We start from the raw sequence: 15,998 nt of genomic DNA on the forward strand, positions 1-15,998 counted from the left end.
CTATACAATCCAGAATGCACTGTTATTCCGAAAGGGGAAAGTGTGTGTACCTAATAGTGGGAGACCCAAGGGGTGGCGTTAGTGGGTTAGGAAGGGTAATCGTAACTAGAGTGTTATAACTAGATGGAGGTCTAGAAAGGAATGGAGCTTGTATGCTAATTATAGTAATGGGGGGCTCAATGTTTAGGGACACTAATTACACAAAGGTCTATTGGTTTAGAGCTAGATTGTGTGTTCATTGTGACCTCCAATGCTTGAGAGCTAACTCAAGTAGGAGTTGCCTTAGTGACATCCGATCACGCATTCACCTGGTGAATCATACTTGAACAAAGATGTCTTCGATTTGTAATGATTATTTTCTTTTTATTTGCTTTGGGTTAATTTTGCATGCTTTGAAAAAGAGATTAGACATAGGAACTTTCCGTCTTGTTCAACAATGGTCAATGCTACTTATCCTTCTTTCAAATTCAATTGATTATGTGACGAGTATTTCATAGTAGAGGGAAATCTATAAGTGTTTTGAAAGCTCTAAAGGAGGATAAAAGCTATGGAAGTTTAGATGGCCTTTTGAAAGCCATAAGCTTTCATAAGACTTCTTTGATAGGCTAGATTGCCTTAGTATAAATTAGGGGCTTTGTTTCGACTCAACTTGACATGATAAGAGAGTTCCCTATGTATTCCTAAGAACCCCTTCTAAGAAATCCACATAGAGGTATTCAAGCATTTGTGCCACTGAGTCCCAATTGGCAAAGTGTGTCTCTTGGTGAAACCTTGTGCCAGGGGAAATTTTATGATAGGATTTTGGCCTTGGTGTCGTGGGTCGCTATAATTTGCACTCAGGCCTTCAAGTGATGGTGTTATGTCCCTATACCTCCCCAGAGCACTCTAACACCTATTGATCACTACTAGCATGACCTCTTCCTTCTACAATGTCAAAGCATAGAAATGTGGGCAACCATGAGAGGGAACGCCTTCCAAGTGATGGTGTCCCCTTTGGATACCATTTCAATGTTAATCTAGATAGAGGATGCCACCCCTCCCTCTTGGTAGCACCTGTTAAGCTATTTGGAAATTTTATGAGAGTGTGGAACACCTTCTAAGTGATGGTTTTGTCTTTGCCAAAAATTGCCTATTGATATAGGATGCCACCCCTCCCTCTAGACAGCACCCATTAAACTGTCTGGGGATTTTAAGAGAGCATGGGAAGCATTAGGGCCTAGAGCATTTGGATAGCACATGGAGATGGCAAGTAGGGCAAAGCATGAGAGGGAACACCCTTCAAGTGATGGTTTTGTCTCCCTATATTGCTACGAAGCACTCCAGATCAAGGGTAGATCACCTATACGGCCTCTGACTACCAAAGGACCCCTCCCTCAAGGAAGTACTTCTTAAGCTATTTGGAAGATGTTGAGAGAGATCGTTGGAAGCATCAAGGCCTAGAGCATGTGGCTAGGAGATGGATATGGCAAGTAGAGCAAGCATGAGAGGGAAGAGGTTCTACGAGCATGTTCCCATGGAATGCCAATTGAGTGAATATGCTTGAGAATGCCAAAAAATGTGTATGCTGATGATGTTCTATTGCATAGCTTCGAAACCTTCAGTGGCATCCAAATGCTTCGTTGGAGATGGCCTTTTTTGCCCTGCTTTGCTGCGGGCATTATGGGGTTCGCTCTGATAAGTGGCCCATCGACCACCAACCCGAGCTGTTGAGTTTATCAAAGCGCGCTAGTTCAAGTTGAGAATGGTGTTAGAGGATGTTCCTGCATGGCTCCAACCGAGCGAAAATGCCATCTGTTGGCAAACCTCTATCATGTTGAGATGGTTCCCACCTTGCATGCCAGGCGGCTAGAGTTCAGCACCACACTGCTCGGGTGGAGAGTGAAAAATTTCACTCTTCGAGCGGGCATTTTTGGGGCGAGCAGACTACACGGTGCAGAGGATAGCAGCATGAAGTGACGGTGATAATAAGAACCCTAGAACAATTGTTATTGTGGGCCATTTGGTGAGAAACAAATGGTGGATGTGAGAGATGCGTTAGGAATCCCTAAGGTGGGGGCGAGAGGGGCGAGAGGCGGGAACCTCTCCTCCGCTGAGCTGGGAAATGCTAGCTCGAGTTAACGGGGGGGATGAGCTGGCAGCAGGGTCTGCCAGGTGGGACGGCGCGCGCGTGGTACGGGGAGGGTGAACTGGAGAGTGGAGAAGGGCCGTGCAGCGACGTGGGAAGGGGAGGGACGTCGGATGGAGATCGGGCGGCTCAGAAGGGAGAGGGAAAAAAACAATGTTGATTTTTTTTGTTTTTTTTGTTTTTTTGAGACTGTCTTGTTGATGATGATGCGCCTTCTTCTTCTTCTTCTTCTTCATTTCTGTGTGAGCTCTCTCTGCTGAGCTTTGCTTCCGCCATAGCCAATCCTCTGAGCTTTTCCCCTCCCATATCCCTTGTACCTCTTCCCGCCATAGCCTCCTCCTTCTCCTTCTTCCTCTTCTCCACCAGATCTCTCGCCATTTTTCTTCACCCCTCTTTCTTCCCTCTCTCTTTACCCCTTTCTCTGCCTTCCTCAACCCTCTGCCCTTCCCCTTCCTTACCAACCTCTTCCTCCTCCATCCCCATCTCCATCTCCATCTCCATCTCCTCCCTTGGCCCCGGAGCTTCCCCGTCCAACCGAGATCTTCAGTATACGGCTTTGGCTTCTTCACGGAGGAAACACTTCGCTCCAGCTCCTTGCCGGGTCGCTTCTCCCTCGAGACCTTCCATTCCGGAGTCTTGGGAGATGTAGATTCTGAGTAGCCGCCACTGGAAGCTCTGCCTTCGGGAAGAAAGAAATTAAGCTGCTAGCTCCTGCAGCAGGTCCGAGGTAAAGCGCACTCCCTCTCAGAGTAATTGTGTGGAGTCCCAGCCAACCACAAAGCCTGAACTGCCTCGGTGAGTCCAGTGAATACCAGATTCTCAGCTGACTGCGGAGTTCTGACACGCGTTTCTTGCCATGAAGCCGCCCTGGAAGATCATACTTGTAACCGCCTTTGCCCGCGGATTCCTCACTTGACCGGTACTCTTTGTTTCCCTTGTTACTGCCTCCTAGATGTGCATGGTCTCGGCTTCCGTTTCACCAACGCAAAATGGATCGCGAAAGCGCCCTCTCATTCGAACAATTTTTTCTTTCGAGCGTGCATTGGCACTTTTGTACAAATGCAAGCCGTATCTTCAACCTGTGCGTACCGAGAGCTTGTATGAATACTTGAGGAACTTTTTTTTGGATCCGTCGTCCGTCGCCCCATCGAAGCGCGGATACAAGTTGTAAGCTTGGAGCAAGCAGTCCTCTGAGTTACTAGTATCATTAAGTGATGTTTTGATAGGCTTATTCCGGTCCCTCTGTTTCGAGCGTAAGTTAGCTTAGAAGATATTTCCTTTCGACGTAGAGCAAAGGAGTTAAAGCCACTCTTGTTTAGTATTATTTCCTCTTTCTTGCCGTGTAAGCTCCCAGAACTTGGTTCCGTACGACGATAGGTTCGTGAGCTCTTAAATTCACAATTAACTTGCATATATGTACAGCGGCGTGAGTTTGGCGGTTCTGCGTCGTTGATCTTTGCTTAGTTGACGAACCAAATCGATTGATTTGATGTAGGGACGATTAGCGGGCTAAACGTATTGTCTGCATTGTTGTGAACTTGATTACCAGCGGGGCGTGCTTAATCCTGCGATTGCCTTTTACTTTGCTTTTCTTTCTGGATCTTAAAGTTGAAACAAGGAGTTTTATCGCGGGATTCGGGAACCTTGTTTTAAAACTTTGCAAATGACATGTGCAGGGGTCGATCTTGTTTATTACACTTCAAATGCGATGGAGATATCTAGAGAGCAGGGATTTGCCGTCTTGAACGATCGAATGGTTGGTTTTACTTCTGTTGCATATCTCCTTCGCATGGTTTTGCCAGATCATCTTTATTGTACGGAGTCATACACGCTGCACCACTGCTCGGAAAATTCCTCTTATGTATAGCATGTAATTGAAATATGTATGTTGACACAATGTTTAGTTTGCACATTGTAGCTGTTCGTGCTTTAAAAGTAAAACTTGGATATGGCATGTGACCTTTTGTTTGTCAACGTCTCGTGTTCTGCAGATGTATGGAGAAATGTGTCACACACTTGCTGTGCTGGTGCAAAAGATCATTGACATTTTTCCTGCATTGGAAGCTGTTCAACCCAGAGAATCAGGCATGCAGGCCCTGGTCGGTCTGCATTGGGCGTTGGATAAAGCGAAATCATTTCTACAGCAAATTGTTCATTCTAGCAGGCTATACTTGGTGATGGGTCCTTATACCTCTTGTGCATGCACACATCGCATTATATATCTGAAGTGTTTATGTTTGGCTGATGATCGATTAGATGGGAACAAAAACATCCTAGGCTCATAGGACCTAAAAATTTTGAAAATGTGACTTGAATGCCATAATTTTGATGAGCCTAGTTAGTTACTCTTGGAACTTAAGGCGTACTTTTTAGGTAAAGCATGGTTTCCATTGCACAGCATGTGTTTGACAGCTGAGCTTTTCGACTTGCATGTCCGATGCATTGGTTTTCATCTTATGTTAGTAATTTCTGTTTCAGGCAATCACAAGTGACTCAGTTCTTGTGAAATTTGAGAAAGTGAAAGAATGTCTTGACCAAAGTTTGAGGCGGTTGGAATCAAATGTTCCTGAGGCCCTTGCTCAACAGGTAGGTACCTACCCACCTGTGTCATGTAGACATTATCTGAACCTGCTGTTTTGCAATTGCTTATCTATCTGTTATTCTTCTAATACTCTTTGAATATATTTCAAATTAAGTCGCATGTCCAAGTTTGTTGCTTCATTAGCAAAAAAGCCTCTGGCTTAGTATCATTGCAACCTTATTGCAGACACTCCTTTTATTGACTGCATTTGTAGTTGCCTCTGGGATTTTTGTGGTCCGCTTTGATCCTCTATTCCCATTATTGGGCTCCTTGGTTCTGCCAGTTATTCCTACACAATTGCTTGATGCTATCCCATTCTATGTTTCTTAGGCTTATGATGCAGTATACAGTGGTCTTAGTTTTCTGGCAAGTCATGAATAAGACACTGTTTGAAGGAAAATTCAGAGGGGGTTAAATTCTTCTATGAAGGACCCTCTGTCATGCCGATGCTACAATTATGTGTCTTGTAAAGCATATCATGGCCCTGCAGCCCTTGTATATCTTTATCTGTGGGTTTATTGTCATGCCCTCTTTAATACGTGGGTTTTCATTGTATGGCTAAATTATGGTTGAGCCTCGAGTGTTTATCTGGACCATCTTCTCAGTCCATGATAGTTGGAGTTTACAGGTTATGTTGTGTGGATAAATAGTGGTGGTTGAAATATGGGTGTGCCTATTGCCAACCTTGGCTGTGTTATGATCTGCTATTGTTTCAACATGTTTTTGGTGTCCTCCAGGTAGCCCTGCTTGCGGCTGAATTACAAGAAACAACATTCCAGCCTGAGGCTTCAGACCAGGAAGCAGGAAACGAGATCATTTCACTCCTACAGAAAGAGAAAGAGGTTCCTGGTGTTAACGCTTTAACAGAATTGGATGTGTTTGACCAAGTTGCTTTGAAGCTGGGTATCACATCAGGCAAGGCAGTCTTAACTGAGAAAAGAGCGTTGAGGCGTCTCCTTGACAAGGCTCGCAATGAGGAAGACAAGAAAAAGGAACTGATAATACTATATCTGTTGCATCTTCTACGAAAATATAGCAAGGTCCAAAAGTTTGCGACCACAGAGGCAGATGAAGGATCAGTTCCAGAAATGACAAGTTCGTGTCCACCTTCTCCTTCGGAGAGAGGTCCTTCGGAGAGAGGTTCTGAAGCCAGCACTAGTGGACGAGAGAGTGATTTTAGTTCAGAACTTTGCTGCTTTGAATTTTACAAAAGACGAACAGGAAACTGTAGCAAGGATGCACTCAGTTGTTTGGGGGTTGTTTTACCACCAGAGGAATTTAGATGTCCCATCTCTTTGCAGCTCATGTCAGATCCAGTCATAATAGCCTCTGGTCAGACATATGAACGAGTCTGCATTGAAAAGTGGTTCGAGGAGGGCCATGATACTTGCCCAAAGACTCAACAGAAACTTGCCCATCTTGGTGTTACACCTAATTATTGTGTCAAGGGTCTGATTATGAGCTGGTGTGAGAGGCGCTCAATGCCAATACCAAGCCCACCTTCTCCACCCCCCTCCCCTATGGCAAATTGGAGATGGGATCTGTTTTCTGAGTCTGTCCCAACAAAAGCCGCTGATGTGCAGTTGGAAGTGGTTTCTTTGCCCGAAACTGAAGGGGTATGTAACATTGATGCAGGCTTTACTGAAACAGTTGATGTCAATGAAGATTGTCATTCTGTGCCACAATCCTTAATTGGTAACGGAAGCTTAACTTCTGAGGATAGCAGGTCCAGTATAAAAGCAGTGAATATTGGGGGCCGGGAGGATGATGCTCAAAAGGCTGTTGAGATTTTGGTTGGAAAGCTATACTCTTCCTCTTTAGATGTGCAGTGCAGAGCTGCAGAGGAGATTCGGCTTTTGACAAAAGACAATGCAGATGCCAGATTGTATGTAGGAGAGTCGGGCTGTATTGCTGCTCTGATATGGTTTCTGAGTGCAGCAATCAAAACTGGAAATGAAAATGCTCTCAAAACTGTGTGCTTTGCTCTATCAAATGTTGCTGTCAACAATAACAGGTATCAATCCCTAATCTGAATGCATCTCTAATGCTAGTAGGCTGGGTTTCTGCTTATCATTCTTATGATGGATGGGCAGCTTTTCTTTATTTAACTTGAAGCTTTTACTCACAATGTCTGACAGAAACAAAGCAGAAATTGTAACTGCTGGAGCCATTCCATTTCTGTTGAAGCTACTTGCTTCAGGTATCTCCTTAGCAACTAGGGAGGCTGCTATTGTGGTCTTGCTGACTGCATCCTGCTTGGATGAGAATAAGCTACGCATTGGGTCCTCGGGAGCTGTGCCTTTTTTGGTAAACCATCTTGAAGTGGGCTCATCTCAGGGCATGAAAGATGCTCTGACCACTTTGTTTAATCTGAGTATATTTCCAGGGAATCACCTCTGTATAGTTAATGCAGGTGCCATTCCCAAGCTTATTTATTTGCTCAGCTTAGGTGAAGCTGAATTAACAGAGAAATGCACTGCGGTTCTTTATAATTTGGCTTCCGCTGAGGAGGGGAGATCTTCCATTGCGGAGGCAGAGAGCTGTATTTCAGCCTTGGTTGAGATTCTGGATACTGGCACACAAAAAGAAAAGGAGCACGTTGCAGCAATTTTACTGATCCTCTGTTCGAATAGTTTTCAGCATAGTCAATTAGTTTTACAGGAAGGAGTGATTCCCTCTCTTGTTATGCTTTCTGTAAATGGAAGTGCAAGAGGGAAAGACAAAGCTCAAAAGCTTTTACAGCATTTTCGGGAGCAGAGACAGAATGAATGTGCATGGCACTCTGCTCCACAAGTCTCGTGCCCTACAGAGACTTTGAATGGTAGACCAATGGAAGGCAGGTCTGAGAAAAGCTCCTTTTACAGGAAATCACGTTCTGGACCATCATTTGGCTTCTTTCGCAGGTCCAAGTCTCTTTCCTTTTATCGTTGCTGATTGTGATGTGCACTTGGAGAAGGGTGTTATAGATGTAGGGTTCGTTTGTATCTTGCGAAAGAAGCAAATGTCGCTGTTAATGGTGGTCATAATTCACTAAACCCTTAAAACCGTGGGGTTTTGAGACCAGTGTACTTGTACATAGAACCATTTTTTGAATATACGGTTGCACTGTTTTTAAATTATATGGCCTATACATTAGGTGAAACAAATGCCCATACGTAAACCTGCTTAGGAATCCCGAGCAAAGGGCCAACCTCTCATTAGTACCTCACTATGCAAGCTGTGAAGACTACAGATGGGCTTGACCATTGCCTCATGTAATGTGGATAATGCCTACTCTTTTCTTTGTGGACATGCTCACATAAAGACGGCAATTCGTAGTTCAAACACCTTTGCAGTGAATCCTCCCATGATGTGATCCACCAAGTATGGTTAAGGTTCAATAAAAGCTTTGGATCCATACTATACAATGGAGAACTGTAAGTTTGAGAAGATGGAGTTTTGCTTTTCCACGTCTTTGTAATACATTGATGACTTTGTTGTGCATTCTCCCAGTTGCGCAGCATCACTTTTGCTTACAGCCTTGCATAGCACACTGCAAATTTGCAATTTCACTAAAATTTGCTACGTCCGAGGAATAAAATCAGCAAAAGCTAGCATCACAAGACTGCTTCAGTGCTATTACATGTAACAGCTTATGTGATTTGCATGACGTGCAAGGCAAAGGGTTGGGCAAGAATGATAGTCCTTTGCTAAGCTAAGCATTCGTTCATGGTTCATCTAGTTTAAAGTACTTCCATTAGCCTTGTATTCGGTGATCTTACGATTGCAATTTTGACAGTGAATAGTGTGTAGGAGGCTTAATGATACATATATTGTGATATATGCTTGTGCCAACGGGTGACTGAAGTGACCATGTTGTAGGAGGCTTAACGATACATATATTGTGATATATGCTTGTGCCGATGGGTGACTGAAGTGACCATGTTTCTATTGTACCATTTGCAAGGACTCAGTCTTACAGCTCTTACAAGTTGCTTGAATGAGCGTTTTGTTGTCATGAGGAGATGCATTTGCATTTGGGGGTGTTCTCAAATGTGATGGGTTTGTAGGTCTCTTTGAGCTGATCATTTCCTGTGTTTAAATCATCAGTCTTTTTGTTTTGTAGTCTAAGTATGCTCAGTTTTGTGCAGTAGTGGGATCTAGCAAGCTATGATTATCTCGAGCCCAAGCTTAAGATGAAGGATGACAAGGAGGGGGGGCAGCAGTGAAGTTTGAGACCTTCAATGGACACATAGATACGATGAAGGCTCTTACCTTTTTGCAGCAATTTGACTTAGCTTTTGCTGGAGGTTACTTTAGAGAGTCCTTGAAAATTAGGAAGCCAGCCACATTCCTCAAGGGTAATGTAAAGCAATGGTGGTCTAGCCTTCTCCTTCAAGGGTAGACACCGGCTACATGGGTTGATTTCAAGAAGGTATTCTCAGCCACATGGCTCACCACTACGGTTGAAGGCATAACACAAGTGGAACAACCCAACAGCATGCCAAGCAATGCATTCACATAGATCAAAGCCATTACTGAGCCCAAAGGAAGGGAAAGGAAGGGCTCCAAGGCCTTCCACAGGTGACACCCAGGTGCCACAAGGGAAGCAGAGAGGCCACACTAACTCCACACACAAACGCTCTCTCCCCCCCTCCCTCCACCACCCCTCCCCTCCCTTTCCCCCTCCCCCTTCTCTCTCTCTCTCTCTCTCTCTCTCTCTCTCTCTCGTCTTTGAGGGCAAGGGCTGTTTAATTGCGATTGGAGCCTCTTTATGCTATAACCCAACCCTACTCTAAAGCCATTGCCTCAACATGTCGACAAACCACATTCTCCAAATACATCCGGTGAAATACATGCACAAAAGACAACTAGGCAAATATGCTGACAAATCACCATACGAACATAACCTCCATGAATGGGCCCAAGAGTGAGCTCCACCTGTGAAACCGCTCAACCTCCACCAATCAATACTCATCACCATCATTTTGTGACTCTACTAACAAATGTTGAAATGTGTCAATCCCATCGTGTGATGTGTAATTGACGGTAATTTGAGACTATCAAAATGGGCCCTCGAACATTGTATGAGATGTGGAAAAATGTGCAAGTGGATATATTGGCAAATTGGACATACCTCCCTCAATCTTTGGGAGGCTCTAGAGGATACATGGCTAGAAGGTAGGGGAGTAGGACCCTTGCACTCAATGCTTACACATGGCAATGGCTGACTACTTTTCCTCTAACACAATATTAGAGCCAACAAGGATTTTGATGGACTAGACTTTGTGGACTGTGGATTGATTGTTGTGGAGATGTCACAATCTGTGGCAGGAACATAAAAGTGCGGCTTGAATTTGTGGCGGCAGCTGCTTGCAAATGGCTTTCAATTTGTTTGGCATGGTGAAAACTTTGGTTTGTGACTGCTCACTACAGCATTTTGATAGCTGCACTTTGATTACTTATTTGGCAGGCCCCATGCAAATTGCCAAACTGGCCTTCCGCCTGTCTTTAGTGGTCCTGTTTGTTTTGTGCTGGCCCTTTGCATGTGGTCGGTTCTTATACTGGGTAAATGGAGGGGGTGTCAGGAATGTGTGCCAATCCCCTCCTGTGGTCTGTAATCGATACTAATTGAAGGGGATAATGGGCCCTTGAGCGATGTTTAACACGTGGACTAAGGGAACTTTAATCCCATAGGCAAAGGTGCAGTTGGCTAACCCTTGAATATATAGACACATTTGGACACCCCCAAAGCATCCGTCCCAAGATGTTTTGGAAGGCTCTAGAGGATGCATGGCTACGAGGCAAGAGAGTGTGACCCCTGTACTTGGCACTTACATATGGCAGCAGCTGGCTGCCTTGTATTCAGAACCGTCAAACATGATGCAACAAGTCGCAACTAAAGCCACCCAACCAGATTCTGCCATGTTTACCAGAATCTAGAACCCAGATTGCATAAACCCCAGAATCTACCATCCGGCTCACCTAGATCCTGACCTGCTGCTAGCTCGCAAATAAAGAGGTTGCTGTCTTGGGGGTCCTTCTGGAGCTTCAAGAACACCCCCCATAGCTGGATTTGGTGGCACAGGTGCTACTGCTTGAGTGTGAGACACCATGGGACTGCCTCCGTGCATTCCAGGTTGTATTCCCACATTAGCATACAAAGAATTTGGGGCTGGCTGTGCGGTCATGGCTTGAAATATAGATCCTCCTCCAAAGTGAGTTGGTTGAACCACATACTGTGGTTGGGCTTACCACTGGTGTCTGTGGCTCTAATAGTGGCTGTCCCACATGCATTTGTGGACCCTGAATGGCTGTACACTTGGATTTGTGCCCAATGCAACTGTACCCACAGAATTATGCAATTGTGGAGCTGGCTGCCCCAATGCATCAACCTAAATATTCTGCCCTTTATGGGTTGTATCTTGCACTCTTATTCCGGGGTGTGCTCCCCTTATCTGCTGCTCTGGCTCAGACTCTGAGTCTGCATCATAATCAAGCCTTATTTGCTCCATATCCAAGACAATGGGTGGCTCTACCAACAAAAATCAGCAAATGCTTTCTCCACCCAAACTGCCCAGGGACTCCTTTGGATAATTTTATAAGGGTCCCGACAATGGAACATCTGTAACCGACCTTTGACCGACAAAGGATAGTGTAACTGACACTATTATCCCACAAATCTGAAATACAGCCAATTTGAACCATTCCAGTTGCCCACAAGAAAAACTTAGAGCATATAACTTCATAGCATAGCATCACTTAACCATTTAAGACAAGGGAGGCTAGAATGCCCCTACAAAAAAGCATGAAAAGTGACACCTGTTGGCCCCAACACTTGGCGCCCCCCTTGTAGTATTTATTTAATTACTGGTAGCTCAAATACAAGGGACTCCCTTCAAGAGCTCACCCACAGGTGCAACCCAGTACAATGCCAATCCGTGGCTGTGCCCGTGACCAACCCCCAGTGCTATTCTCTTAGTTTCCTTCAATAGCAGTGTTGGTGGAGTACTTATATAGGAAGGCGGAGTGGTTGCATATGAGAGCAGGCTAACCTGAGATGCTGAACACAACATGAATGTGTATGAGCAAGAATTGGTAGCTGTAATTCATGCTCTTACTGTGTGGAAGCACTATCTTTTAGGTGTTGATTTTTATGTGCAAACTGATCATCAATCGTTGCGATACATTCTCACTCAGAGAAAGTTGTGTCAGAGAAGCACATGAGATGGGCAAACTTTCCATTTTTCATTTTCAGATTGTTCATGTAGCTGGAAAGAAAAATGTAGTGGCTAATGCACTTTCTAGAAGGCCATGTACGAAAGCTATGTCCAAGAAACCACAAGTTCTATGATGAGTGATCATGACACTCTAGTCGATTGATACACTACCATACGGATGGATCTGTAGTCCTGTTGTATGTACGTTGTATTTTTGGTACTTCATGTGATGTTGTACTATGGATTATGGGTTGTTTATGCCTATTGTGACACCCTTTTCTATTTGCTATAATTTTGGGACAATAAACAAGATAGTTTGTTGTTTTGAGAGGGGGGTATGTCATGGGGACATGGTGGTGATGGTAAAGTGTCCAAAATGTCACTGAATTTAGCCTAGGGTGCCAAGCTAGGGGCCTTAGTTAATGCCCAAAAGGTACCTATGATTTCATGTGCAATAAGTGCAACTCCTAGTGCTCTTAGAATGGTTTCAATTTCTAAGGTCATTGGTTTGGTTTAGTGGGGTCATCCTTTAAAAATTGACCCCCCTAGAGATCCTACAAACTAGGGTCGTTGGTTCCCAAGCATTAGGGTCATGGTTTGCCAACTAACCCCCCTAGGGGCATTAAATTCCCACGCCTCATTTTGCAATGTGTCTATGTGTGGAGCTAGTGTGGCCTCTCTGTTTGCCTTGTGGCACGTGGGTGTACCTTTGGAAGCCCCTAGAAGGCCTTGGAGCCCTTCCTTTCCCTTCCTTGCTGTTTTGAGTCTTCAACCCTACCAGAAGTCCATCATTCTGAAGATGGCGGATTTGAGCAGCCTCCTTGCTGGCTGAAGTCGATTTTGGAGCTTTCTTTGCGACAGTTCTCCTCCCCTTGATGCTCTCCATTGTTGGCATGCTTCCTAACCTAGACGACTCCATTCTGGGCCATTTTTGGAGGTTTTCTTGACTTTCTTCGCGAACAAAAGTCTTCCTTTCTTGCATCTGAGGCCATATTCTTGGACGCCTGACTTCTAGCTCCTGTCTGGTGCAAGGTGCACTGAGAATTGAGGCGCTGGTGGGTTGGAATCCTCATTCTGGTGGACGCAATCATGGCAGATCTGTTTCAATTTGTTGGGACCTCTCTTTCTTGATCTTTTTTGGTGCTGGAAATCAGTTATAGGCAGGTCCCTCCTACCAGAGTCTGCTATCTATTGTTCAATCAACTTTTGGGGCTGTTTCCAGCTGAAACAGGCTCTTTCTGTTGGGTGGATGCTTATCTTCTCCTTCTACTCTATGCTACTATCATTCTGGCTAAGATATTGCAAGGTTGGATGCCTTGCCATTGGCCCGTGAGAGGATTGGGGCACTGGTTGTGATACTCTCTTCCTAAGGGTGCAGTGGCAAGCCTTGGGCTCAGTAATGGTTTTGATCTATGTGAATGCATTGCTTGGCATTTTGTCGGGTTGTTCTACTTGTGTTATGCATCGCTATTGAAGGGAACCAAGAGAATAGCACTGGGAGTTGGTCATGGGCACAGCCACGGTTTGGCATTGTATTGGGTTGCACCTGCGAGTGAGCTCGAGTGAGCTCTTGAAGGGAGTCCCTTGTATTTGAGCTAACCAGTAATTAAATAAATACCGCAAGGGGCACCAAGTGTTGGGGCCAATGGAAGTCACTTTTCATGCTTTTGAGTAGGGGCATTCTAGCCTCCCTTGTCTTAAATGGTTAAGTGATGCTATGCTGTGAAGTTATATGCTCTAAGTTTTGCTTGTGGGCAATTGCAATGGTTCAAATTGGCTGTATTTTAGATTTGTGAGATAATAGTGTCAGTTACACTGCCCTTTGTCGATCAAAGGCCAGTTACATGTTGTAACATATTTTTGGGTAGATGTTGTAATGTATGTTGGGGTAGATTTGAACTGTGGAAGGCCTTTTGTAGTAGTTGAGCTGACGCCTTATAAGAACTGCTCCAAACTGAGGTGAGATGGCAACCGTATGCTGAACTTGAACTCACTTTGGTATGCTTGATTACTGTGTAATGCTGAGGCTAAATGCTAGTACTTGTGCTACTGGAACTGAGGGCCTACCTACCTAGAATGGATTCAAGAATGCATGCCCCACAATCGAAGGCTAAGGCCCCTTAAATAGGCTTCTAGAACGGACTGGTTGACCCTAGTCGAATGATCAATGTCATTATTTGACCAAGTCAGCCAAATGTCAATGTTGATAAAAGGTCAACATTAACAAAAAAGTCAATACTAACAAAAAAACTCAACATGTTGAATTTTTTACTAAAAGTTTAACTTTGCATGCTTTGACTTGCACTGGCTTCTGCTGCCCAAAATCGTGCGAATCTGCTACGAATTGATGATGGGAAGTGATGAGTATGCAGCTAGGGGGTTTGATCTTGATGCATGTGGATAGGCTTGATTTGTTATTATACATTGGTAATTGAGATGTGAGGGAGAGGCAAAACACATTGCACAATCTACATACCTTGTAATCACAACAGTTTGCTAGGTGCAGTGGTTTTTGAGTAAAGCCGTGTTGAGTTGTTATTGATACATTTCTAATTGAAATGTGAGGGAAGGGTGGACCCACTGCACAGCGTATGCATACCTTGGAATCATTTTTAAGCTAGGTGCATGTAGGAACCGCACAGATAGAAGAATTGTGACTGTATGGGAAGTTTGAATGCTTGAGTAGTTTGTCAATTGGCAATGGGGGCAGTTTTAGGGTGGAGTAGAGGGTTGATGCAATAGAGAGAAAACACTAAGAATGCATCAAGGCAACACATGGTCATCGTGATGGAAAGACATAAGGTGGTTGTAATTTGTGAGTAGTTTGGATGCTTTTGGATGGTTCATGTAGTTATTTTTCAGGCTACACTTTGGATTCTTTTGGTTTTGGCATATTTGCAATTTGTGTGTCTATTGCAAATCAAAATGGTTCTCTCAGTGTGGTAGTGCGGTACACTACGGTGTGTGGAAAATATTGAATGAAGTAATTGGATATAATGGTGCAGCATATTAGTGTACGATTGGATATATTCTAGTCTTGCAAATGTGGGTGTATGTATGTATGTAACATGTATGTGTGTGTGTGTGTTCCTACGCAATATGCTTACGAAGGATATGTATTGCAATAGCATTGGATTGCATCAAAGGGCATGTGGTATGTATGTATGTATGTATGGGTGTTCTCGTAGAATATGCTTATGAAGGGTATGGATTGGATCGCATCAAACGGCATGTGGTATTGTGTGGGAATTTTCGTGATTGAATGAATAGGAAATCGTGTTTCATTATGCTCATTAATGAAGTATGTTATCAAGGAAAAGCCAAATGTTAGTGGTGTGGGGGTTAAAGGTCACTGTGCCTTTACCCCAGTTATGGTACAATACTCAAACACATATATAAATGAATTAAAAAGAAGATTAGGGTGGTTCTGCACCCACCGAAACTTGTGTGGCTCTCTGTCTCTCTCTCTCCTTCTTCCGTTCTTGCTTCCGTTGAGAGCACTCTCAACTGGTATCAGAGCCCGGGTGATCTAGCTGAGTGTGCGTGAATGCTTGGAAGCTCAACAGCTCTGTGGGAGGAAGGAGAAGCTCTGTGGGAAGCTTTGTGGGTGACTTTACTTGCATCCGAGTGTGCAGAGACCTTGGAGAAACCTTTGGAAAAGTCACTTTGGCTTTGCGAAGTGGTTTTGTGAGCCTGTTAAGTGGTTTCAAAGAAAAAGTCGTTTTTTGAGCTTTTCCCTATTCCGTTCGATGACAGAGACTCCATATTGACTTGTAGAGGCAACTATTGCTTGCTTTTGGTGTCCACTTCACTTCAGAAGCTTGGAAACACCTTCATTCTTGAATCTGGGATCATTTCATTGGATTTCTGACTCACTGTGTCAGTTTCTGCGTTTTTTGCCCGGGTGTTGGAACTCAAGTTTGGAGCAACCATTTACAGATCTGTCAGTTCCGGTGGACTCAAGAGGTCCTAAAACTTCTATGTTGCTCATCATTCGCACTCCGGTGGAGTTTACAAACAGCTCTATTTCAAAAAACGTTTTTCAGTCCGTGTGTTGGACCCAGTGATTGAGACCACGGTTTCCAAAACCGTC

At 44.3% G+C, this 15,998-nt stretch overlaps 1 protein-coding gene across 1 annotated transcript; it reads left to right on the top strand.

Annotated features, from left to right (window-relative positions):
- The first annotated feature begins 2,775 nt into the window (after positions 1-2,775).
- On the top strand, positions 2,776-7,825 carry LOC147904412 (U-box domain-containing protein 45-like). Its single transcript, XM_087386317.1, has 6 exons — positions 2,776-3,044; positions 3,802-3,881; positions 4,117-4,299; positions 4,604-4,711; positions 5,444-6,720; positions 6,845-7,825. The coding sequence occupies exons 2-6, from the start codon at positions 3,834-3,836 to the stop codon at positions 7,638-7,640; spliced, it is 2,412 nt and encodes an 803-aa protein (XP_087242443.1). The 5' UTR covers positions 2,776-3,044; positions 3,802-3,833; the 3' UTR covers positions 7,641-7,825.
- Positions 7,826-15,998: the final 8,173 nt, after the last annotated feature.

This window comes from Dipteris shenzhenensis, chromosome 2 (assembly GCF_047967505.1).
Source record: "Dipteris shenzhenensis isolate YYH24624 ecotype China chromosome 2, Dip_SZ_1.0, whole genome shotgun sequence".
Classification (NCBI taxonomy): domain Eukaryota; kingdom Viridiplantae; phylum Streptophyta; class Polypodiopsida; order Gleicheniales; family Dipteridaceae; genus Dipteris; species Dipteris shenzhenensis.

Coding starts and splice junctions, on each gene's coding strand:
- LOC147904412 (XM_087386317.1), top strand. CDS start 3,834: ATGGAGATATCTAGAGAGCAGGGATTTGCCGTCTTGAACGATCGAATG. Junction 4,712..5,443: donor CTGAGGCCCTTGCTCAACAG/GTAGGTACCTAC, acceptor GGTGTCCTCCAG/GTAGCCCTGCTTGCGGCTGA. Junction 6,721..6,844: donor GTTGCTGTCAACAATAACAG/GTATCAATCCCT, acceptor AATGTCTGACAG/AAACAAAGCAGAAATTGTAA.